Genomic DNA, 10,300 nt, shown 5'->3' with positions numbered 1-10,300 from the left:
AAAATGGACTTTACAAGTTGAGGCCTTGATTCCCTCCCACTGTCCCACGAACAATTATTACGTCCTCTGACCGGACGTAGAGCTACGTTCGGCCGCCAATAACATGTCGCCACGTGCTCTTGTTCTAAACCGCGTGGCCTGACGACTTGACCTGGAGCGGAACCCGGGAATGCTATGTTCGCGATTTTCTCGGTATTGGTCGGTATTTGCTAGGTAATTCTTTGCAAAAATGAGAAATACCGCTATGTGAAGACCAATACCATGCAAATATCGAGTTGTACCGAGTTTTTTACAACTCGGTACAACTCAGTATTTGCTTAGGATTTGTTCGGTATTGCTAGGGATTTGCTCGGTATTGCTAGGTTTTGCTCGGTATTGCTAGGGTACAACTCGGTACAAATCAGTATTTGCTCGGTATTGCTAGGTATTTGCTCGGTATTGCTAGTGATTTGCTCAGTATTGCTAGTTATTTGCTCGGTATTTATAGAAAAAACTAGGTACAACTTGGTATTTGCTCGGTATTGCTAGGTATTTGAAATATATCCAAAAGGTGATGGGATGTTGTTCGACTCGTCAAGGATTTAAAAAAACGCACGTGCGAGAACCAAAAAAACAGCGGGTCGGGTCGGCGACTTTTCTTCATGCTACGTGGCGCTAAAATATTGGTGGCCGAACATAGAGGAGCGTACGTTCACCGGACCGAATAAAAGTTCCTGTCCCACATGACCCACACAACATGATCGATGTTCAATCGGATCAATCCCTCGTTTCCCCTCCCACCGTCCCACACACAGGAAAAATTAAAACATGACGAGCAAAATGCCTATCTCGGGTCATATTTGAGCGCATCTGGGTCTTAAACGGATCAATTTCGGGTTGTCGAGTTAACCCGGATACTACCCGTTTTTTGAAACTAGTCAAAATTTGAAAATCAAACCCGACCCATTTCTTAAACAGGTTGACCCTAGCCCGAATTTGTTGGATCGGGTTTGGGCCAGGTTGTCGGGTCGTGTCAATAATTGACACCCCTAAATCTGTTAGAAGACTTTTACTAAGTGATTTTTATAATCCAATTTTTTATTTTGATGTATATAATGTAATTGTACTAGATTATTTATATATGATTCTTTCGAAGATGAAATTTTGAATGTTCTCTTGTCATTTAAATTATTTTGGATTAATTAGATGACCCTGATGTATCTTATTGAATATCATGAAAGTCATAGCCAGTCACAACAAACTTAGCTCAAATTTTAAATTAATAGATCAGGCTGCCTTGCATATTACCAATTTTATCTATATTTATATTTATGAATGAATGCAGCTCAGATTGATTTTATGGTTAGAAGCATAGATTATCAACTAAGAGATTCTACCCACCGAGGTTTATGGTGGTTGGTGGGCGACTATGGTTGGGAATCCCCCATCCCAGGTTCGAATCCCCTCTACTACGACCTCGCCTCTTTAGTGGGGCAAAGCAAGTATGGACCTAATGCCGGTGGGTGGCCTCACTAGGTTCCGCCGAGGGATTAATTACACTGTAAAATTCTCCTTGTGAAATGGCAGCGGGTAGATATCCATGTTCCCAAAAAAAATAAAAATCAAGAGATTATGAATATAAATTTTTGTATATAATGTGTGTATAGATTTATCTTAATTAACTTAATTGTTAAAAAATAATAATATTTATGAATGAGCTGTTAATAGTTGTGCTCACCGGTTAAAAAATAGGGGAAAAATAAAAGACCCACCACCACCGGTTACTGTGTCCTCATTACTGCCTCATTGTAACGACCTTACTCGCCCACGCCGCCCATCTCAGCACATAGACTCCCTTACAGCACGCTCTCTGTCCCCATTCGCCTTGTTCGTGTATCTTCCCCCAAATCTGGAAGCCCACCCCCCAAAGAAAAATGCTTGAAGAAGCGATCCCTTCCTTCTTAGCCTCTTTCCACACCTGGCTCACCCCGACCGTCCTCTTCGTCCTCCTCAACGTTGTCATTGGCACGATCGCCGTCACCTCCAAGGCCTCCCGCCGCGGAGACGGCGATCCCAACGCTCCGGCCGCTGCAAATGAAAGCGTCGGCGCCAAGCTCTCCCGCTCTTCCTCTGCCTTCCTCCACCGCATCCGCTCCTTCAACATCCACCTGGACCGCCTCCATCTCCCAACTGAAAATCCTCTCGATCAGATTCAGACCTCTCTCCTTCCTCCTGCACCGGCAACAGACCCCAATGAACCAGATCCGACGCTGAATGACGAGATCCAGCACCATCTCAGCCGGAGCCGCAAGTTGGGGGAGATCGACACAAACCTAGCGGAACCGATGAAGAAACCCGCCGGCGAAAAGCCCGATTTCGAACATTTCGAGGAGGCAGAGATCTTCCAGCACGCTGATAGCATCGTCGGAGATGAAGACACGGAAGTCGATTCTCGTGCCGACGACTTCATTAACCGATTCCGACAGCAGCTGAAGCTACAGCGACTCGAATCCATCGTCAGGTACAAAGCGACGGTCGGCTGAGGACCCGAATTAGTCAAACAAATTCGACGATATATGAAAATATATCTCAATTTCCTTTCTGATTTCATTTCCAGCGGTCGCTTTTTTAAATTTTTAGCTCTGTTTTAGGATTTAAGCAGATTTATTCTACATGAACTTCGTCTTGTTTTGGTATATTGGAGCTTTCCATTGCCCATTGGAGGGCAGGCTTTACGGAGAAATTGGATATCGTTTTTTATTTTTGAAGATAAAGTATTTCATTAATTTTTTGTATTTTTTATTAGTAATGAAAAATTAATCATAGCTAATTTAAACATTATGAAATTATATAAATACATTTAAAATTTTAAATATTGGATATTTAGATGGTATGATATAATTTTTAAATGGATCAAAAGTGATATTTTTTTTATTATGGGTAAGTAGCTGTCGCCACAGTGGCAACGGCCAACTGTCCGTGTACAACTGGCCAGGATCCTGCTTTACAGGCCTCAAGGATCAATGATTCTGTTCTTTGCAGATCGTGCAACTCTTTACTTTTTTTTTTTTGTTGTACAGTATACTGCGGTATGTTAAAGCACTGGTTTGCAGGAGTGCAACTTAGCCAAGTTGGCACGTGAGTCAGGTTCGGGCCGGCTCGTTGGGTTTGCTCAGGGGACGGTTCGGTTGGCTCGTCAGTCAAGCTCGATAAACTAACGAATTATATTTGAGCTATTTTTGACTTGACTTGTCATATGGTGAGCTAACTTATTAGAATATATTAATATAAAATTCACTTAAAACATATTATTATTTAGGATTTTAATTATAAATTTGTTAAAAATATTTGAAATTTAGATTTTTAATTTCTTATATAAAGTGATTGTTTATTTTTTTTGTTATAAATATAATCGTGTTGCTCCCTAGAGTATTCGCGACGGTAGAGAAATATAAAGTTTAACGTCTTAGCATTGTACGAAGATCCAATATGCACACAAATAAAAGAGATAGTGCATCATTTATAAGAGACATCAAGATTTTTATGTGGAAACTCATGAAAAGAGGGAAAAACTAAGGGATCTGGCCCAATTAAAATGAATCCGCTAGTATTTGCAGTCAGTTACAAATGAGGCCCTTCCTTGAGAGAAGGCATTGGCTTGATGTCACAAATGTACATTATATAGAGTGCATTACAAGGTGGGAGTTACAATAATAAACATAGACATGTTGGTTTGCTCGGTATGACCATAATCGATATGATAGAGGTCGGAAAGATTGAAGTAGGCAGGAGTTTGGAGTCAGATAGACTGTTGTTTGGCAATGGAGGTCGGAAGGAACGTAGTAGGAGACGGAGGTTGGAAGAATCATAGTCGGCAAGAAATAGAGGTCTGAAAGACTGTAGTTGGCAGGAGACCATGGTCAGAAAGATCGTTATCTGGTGATGGAGGTCGGAAGAACTGTAGTCGGCAGGAGATAGGGGTCCGAAAGACCGTAGTAGTAGGGCGGTACTCCTGTAAAACTCTGGGTATTAAGTGGTGGCCCAGCAGAAGTCCGGGCCTCACGTGGTGGTTCAGCAAAATTTCGGGCGTCAAGTAGTGATCCGGCATAACTCAAGGTCTCAAGTGGTGGTCTGATAGAACTCCGGGCCTAAAGTGGTGGTCTGGCGAAACTCATGGCCTCAAGTCATGGTCCGGTGGAGCTTAGAGCCTCAAGTGGTGGTCCAGCGGAACTCATGGCCTCAAGTAGTGGTCCAGCGAAGCTCCGGGTCTCAAGTGGTGGTCTGGCGGAACTCAGGGCCTCAAGTGGTGGTTCGACGGAACTCAGGGCCTCAAGTGGTGGTCTGGCGAAACTTCAGGCGGTGGTCAAGGAGGAGCGAGGAGGCAAGAGCGATCTTCGATCTCTCTTTTGCTCTCTTGCTTGGAGTCTTCTTTTAAGAGGGAGGAGGTGTCTATTTATAGATTTCCTAGAGTTCCCATAAATAGGAGGATCAAAGGCAAATGACGAGTGGTTTGGATGGCTAATCGCTAGTGGTTAAGAATTTTTTTTTTAACATCACCTACTTCAATTACAAATAGCCTGAGGTTGAAGTCCGACGACAGGTAGAAGTTAAACAACAGGTGGAATTTTGGCGTCGGGTAGAAGTACGACGTCGGGTAGAAGACTGACGAAAGTCTATTAACATGAAGAAGTTCAGTGTCGGGTAAAAATTCAACATATGGTAGAAGCTTGACGAATGTTCGGTGACGTGTAAAAGTCCAGCATCTGGTAAAAATTCAGTGTCGGGTAGAGCTCAATGAAAGTCCAATGATGGGCATAAGTCCGATGTTGTGTAGAAGTACGGTGTCGGGTTAAAGTCTGGCGAAAGTCTGACGACGGACAGAAGTCTAGCGACTGGTAGAAATTTGGCGTTGGGTAGGAGTCTGACTAAAGTCCGGCGACTGGTAGAAGTCCTATGACGGGTACAAATTTGACGTTAGGTAGAAGTACGACATCAAATAGAAGTCCGACGAAAGTCCATCAACAGGCAGGAGTCCAACGAAAGTATGTCAACGGGAAAAAGTCCAGCATTGGGTAAAAATTCGATGAAAGATTGTTGACGGACAAAAGTATGACGACGGGTGGAATTTCATCATAAAGTAGAAGTATGACGTTAGGTAGAAGTCTGACGAAAGTCCATCGACATGTAGGAGTCCGATGAAAGTCCATCGACGGGCAAAAGTTTGGCGTCGGGTAAAAGTTCGATGAATGTTCGTCGACAGGTAGAAGTCTGATAATGGGCTGAAGTCCGACGACGAGTGAAATTTCAGTGTCGGGTAAAAATACGGCGTGGGTTAGAAGACCGACGAAAGTCTATTGACAGGTAGAAGTTTGGCGACTGGCAGAGGCCCGACAACGGGTAGAAATTTGGCATCAAATAGAAGTCCAACAAAAGTTTGACAACATTCTAGCTACATTAACCTATATAAAAGAGGTTGAGAAGATCTTCCAAGGATGTATGACCTATCTGAGATTGTATGTCAGAGCCTTTACTCGTTGACAGTAACCTATATAGAAGAGGTTGAGAGAATCCACCAAAGATATATGACATATTCGAGATTATATGTCAGAGCCTTTACTCGATGACTATATGAAAGAGGTCGAGAGAATCCTCTAATGATGTATGATCTATCTGAGGTTGTATGTCAAAACCCTTACTCGATGACGTTAACCTATATGAACGAGAATAAGATAATCCACTAAGGATGTATGACCTATCCGATGTTGTATGTCAGAGTATTTGCTTGATAACGTTAACATTTTTGGAATAGGTCGATAGAATTCATCAATGATGTATGACCTATCTGAGGTTGTATGCCATATCATTACTCGATGACGTTAACTTGTGTGGAAGAAGTCAAATCAAATCCCCCTTGGATCGATCATCCAGTGATTGAGACAAGATTATGTATTTTTTGAATCATGGATTAATGATTTGATTGACATCCTTTTAGGATGTTTGACCTATCCGAGATTATATGTCAGAGCCCTACTCGATGACGTTAACCTATATGAAAGATGTCAAATCAAATCCACCTGGGGTTAATTTTTTCCTTGATTGGGAGGGCCAAATATCGCATGTATCCAGATTAAAGGGAGAAGAATGGTCAGTCTTTGGATCGTTATTACTTTTTTAAGGTCGAGATAAAGACCCTTCCCAAATAGTAGAAGTCTAGCTAGTGACTGTATGTGGCTTGAAATTTATTTGAAGCATTCTTGCATTTGCTGGGAGTTTTTTAATATATCATCCTAATTTTAAAAGTATTGGAGGGATCTTCTTGATCATGATTGGAAACAAAGTTGCCCTCAGTCCACATCTGATTCATATGAAATTGATGCAGCAATGGCTAATATCAGGATGTTGACTTGAGCAATCTTTTGTGATTAGGAGCAATAGTTTCAATCCAGTCAGGAATGACGTCCCTATAGATGGCGACAAACTGTTGCATCCTGGAGTATTCACGCTGGTAGAGAAATATAAAGTTTAATGTCTTAGCGTTATACGAAGATTCATCACGCACACAAATAAAAGAGATAGAGTGTATCATTTATAAGAGACACCAAAATTTTTATATGGAAACCTACTTTGAATGAATCCATTAGTATTTGTAATCGATTACAAATGAGGTCCTTCCTTGGGAGAAGGCCTTAATTTGATGTCACAAATGTACATCATGTAAAGTGCATTATATGGTGGGAGTTAAAATAATCAACATAGACCTATTTTTTTGGTCGGCATGACCATAGTCGATAAGATAGAGGTTAGAAAGATTGTAGTAGGCAAGAGACCAAGTTTAGAAAGACCATTGTTTGGCGATGGAGGTTGAAAGAATCGTAGTAGGCGACGAAGGTTGGAAGGACCATAGTTGGCAGAAGATAAGGGTCTGAAAAACCGTAGTTAGTAGGAGACTAGGGTCAGAAAGATGGTTGTTTGGTGATGGAGGTCGGAAGGATCGTAGTAGGTGATGGAGGTTGGAAGGACCGTAGTCAGCAAGAGACAAGGGTCTGAAAGACCGTAGTAGTAGGGCGATACTCTGATAAAACTCTGGGCATCAGGTAGTGGCCCGGCAGAAGTCTGAGCCTTAGGTGGTGGTCCGGAAGAACTTTGGGTGTCAAGTGATGGTCCGAATGAACTCAGGGCCTCAAGTGGTATTCCGGCGGAACTCAGGGCCTCAAGTGGTGGTCCAGCGGAGCTCAGGGCCTCAAGTGGTGGTTCGGCGGAACTCATGACCTCAAGTGGTGGTCCGACAAAACACAGGGCCTCAAGTGGTGGTTTAGGGGGCTCAGGGCCTCAAGTGGTGGTCCGGCCGAACTACGGGCCTCAAGTGGTGGTCCAGCGGAACTTAGGGCCTCAAGTTGTGGTTCGATGAAACTCCATGTGGTGGTCGAGGAGGAGAGAGGAAGCAAGAGTGATCTCCGATCTCTCTCTTTCTTTCTTGCTTGGAGCCTCCTTTCAAGAGGGAGGAGGGGTCTATTTATAGATTTCCTAGAGTGTCATGGCCCGTAAATAGGAGGAGAATCAAGGGCAAATGGGGAGGGTTTGAATGGATGATGGATATTGAATCCCTTGATCGTAGACCATTCGCTAGACATTTGATGCTCTTGATGATGTCGGAATACCATAATCTTATGCTCGTTGGATTCGTCTCGTCGAGCCGCTCGATTCGACTATAAGCATGTCATATTTGGAAACCTTTTAGTAATCCAAATTATGATTTGAACCTTCCAACAACGCTTTGGATCCTTGATTTGGACCCATTTGGGCTCTGATTGAGTCGAATTTGGTGTCGTTGGGTTCATAATTCTAATACATTTAGTTTGACTATAAGTTTGCTGAAATCGAAGTTCAGATGGTCCCAGTTTTAATTTCGAAAGTTTCCAACTTGATTTTTCCTCGAGATTGGTGCATGATCAGTATAATTTTTTGAGGATGGATCAAATCTCACATCATTTTTACCATTTTACTATAATAATTGTTTAGATCATACTTAATTTATTTCTTTTATAATAAACGATCCAATTTGAACTTGTAGAATAAAGCTTGAGCTCAAATTCAAACTTAATTAATTAGACTCATGCTCAAATCATGAATAATTAGAACTCGGCTTGAATGATTTACACCCCTATTTTGTAGGAAAGAGGATTAAGGTGTTTAGTATAATTTATCTGTGCGAGCACTTGAATTTGATTCATTAAAAATTTTCATTGAATCTTTAGTATTAAGTCAAAATACTTCAGTTTTGATATTTTCTTCTTCCTTTTTGGGGGCATTTAGGTCAATTAATGCAAACTCTCACACACATCACGTACGCAATATTCAAACTCAAGATATTTTAGTTAGTAACAAAAACTCCCAACCAATAAACCAAGATGATTTGAGTCTTCTTCTTCTTCATTCTTAATGTAATTACTTTAATGTACTTTCATCTCAACTATAAATTTCTTTTTTACTGTATTTCATCTTTGTCCAGTAGACACTTTACTCAATTGCCTTAAAAATGGCGTGGATCTCCAAACATTTCTTAACTTGTTCGATTCCATTTTGTTGTTCATTGCATTGCATGATCTAATCTTCATAATCTATTAATCTTGATCAACTAAGGCTTCATTTGGAACGACTTTTTTATTGTTTCTTAAATAAAGTTTTATTACAAAAATTAAATTTTGTACTAAAACTTTATTTTAAAAAGTAATAAAAAAAGTCGTCTCAAACGAAGTCTAATGTATTATACTTTTACACACACACATATCAAAAAATTATATTGACCGGGCACGAATCTCAAGGAAAAATCAAGTTGGAAATTTCAAAAATTAAATCAGAAATTATATGAACTCTGATTTCAACAAACATATAGTTGAACTGAAGGTCTCAAAAATACGAACCCAACGACACCAATTCAACCAATCCGAGCTCAAATTGGCCCAAATAAAAGACATGAAGCGCATTTGGAAGGTACAAACCATAATTTGGATTATCAAACAGTTTCCAAATGGGGTGTGCTTATAGTCGAATCGAGTGGCTCAATGAGATGAATCCAACGAGCCCAAGATCGTCGAATTCTGATATCATTAAAACATTCAAATGCTCAATAAATGATCCATGATCAAGGGATTCAACATTGACTGTCCATTCAAACTACTCTCAATTTTCCCTTGATATTCCTCTTTTTTATGGCCTTGTCACTCTCAGAAAACTATAAATAGACCATCATTTCTCATGGGATGGGATCCAAGCGAGAAAAGAAGATAAGGAAGAAGAGAAGAGAAGAAGAGAAGAGAAGATAATGAATAAATAAGACAAAAAAAGAGAGAAGAGAATAAGACAATAGAAGGACGAGAGCTTTATTGCCACTGGACTCAACCACCGTCGAACTTCCACCCGATAGCCAACCTACGCCGAAGTTTTTGCCCATTCGCCAACTAACGTCGGAGTTCTGCCGGACGACTGACTAATGCCAAAGTTTAGCCTGACAGCCGACTAACGCCAGATTTCTACATGACAGCCGACTAACGCCAGATTTTTGTTCGATCGTCAATTGGATCTGGATTTCACCCGACCACCAAACGTCGTCAAATTTCTTACCTCTGTTTGTAACTGAATTTCAACCCGAGGGTTGATTATTGTAATATGATTGTCCTCAATTTCACGGACGAGTCATTCACTTGTAATCTAAGCAATCACTAGTGAAATTCTTTCAACTGGGCATGATCCCGTGGTTTTTCCCTTTTTCAGGGTTTCTACGTAAAAAAATATGATGTTCCTTTTTTATTTTGTTTATGTGTTGGATTTTCGTATAAGGCTAAGACAAAAATTTTTGCTAACTCTATCATTGCGTATATTCTAGCCCGCAACAATATAAAAGACACCGTATATAATATAAAAAACCAATACTTCTCAATTACATCGATGAAGTTTGGGCATGAGAAAGAAAATATAGTTCCCAGGAAAAACCATTCTAACTTACCCTATCCGCTTTGGCAAAACTATTTAGGTTTCTTTTGGGACAAAAAAATAAAAATAATAAAACAATAAAATAATAAAAGGCTTCATTTAGGACAAATTTTAACTATTTTTATAGCAACTTTTTAAATTTCTTAAAAAGAATAGAAAAATAGTTACAAAAATTTATTCCAAACAAAACTTTAGTATTCTACTGCACTATTTTTACATAACTGTATAAATAAAACAAATACGTAATTTTTCAATTTGCATTTTGAACTGTATGCTCGATAAACTTATTTGATAAAACAATTATAAAATACATTAATAAATTAAAAACGAC

The 10,300-nt window shown here is 40.2% G+C and overlaps 1 protein-coding gene across 1 annotated transcript; it reads left to right on the top strand.

Moving 5' to 3' along the window:
- The first annotated feature begins 1,776 nt into the window (after positions 1-1,776).
- LOC110107616 (pathogen-associated molecular patterns-induced protein A70) lies at positions 1,777-2,747 on the top strand. The gene has a single exon (XM_020837907.2). The coding sequence runs from the start codon at positions 1,914-1,916 to the stop codon at positions 2,520-2,522; it is 609 nt and encodes a 202-aa protein (XP_020693566.1). The 5' UTR covers positions 1,777-1,913; the 3' UTR covers positions 2,523-2,747.
- Positions 2,748-10,300: the final 7,553 nt, after the last annotated feature.

The sequence above is a fragment of the Dendrobium catenatum genome, unplaced genomic scaffold (assembly GCF_001605985.2).
Source record: "Dendrobium catenatum unplaced genomic scaffold, ASM160598v2 fragScaff_scaffold_722, whole genome shotgun sequence".
Classification (NCBI taxonomy): domain Eukaryota; kingdom Viridiplantae; phylum Streptophyta; class Magnoliopsida; order Asparagales; family Orchidaceae; genus Dendrobium; species Dendrobium catenatum.
The sequence above is the reverse complement of the archived record's forward strand: the minus strand, read 5'-3'. Positions and strand labels throughout refer to the sequence as shown.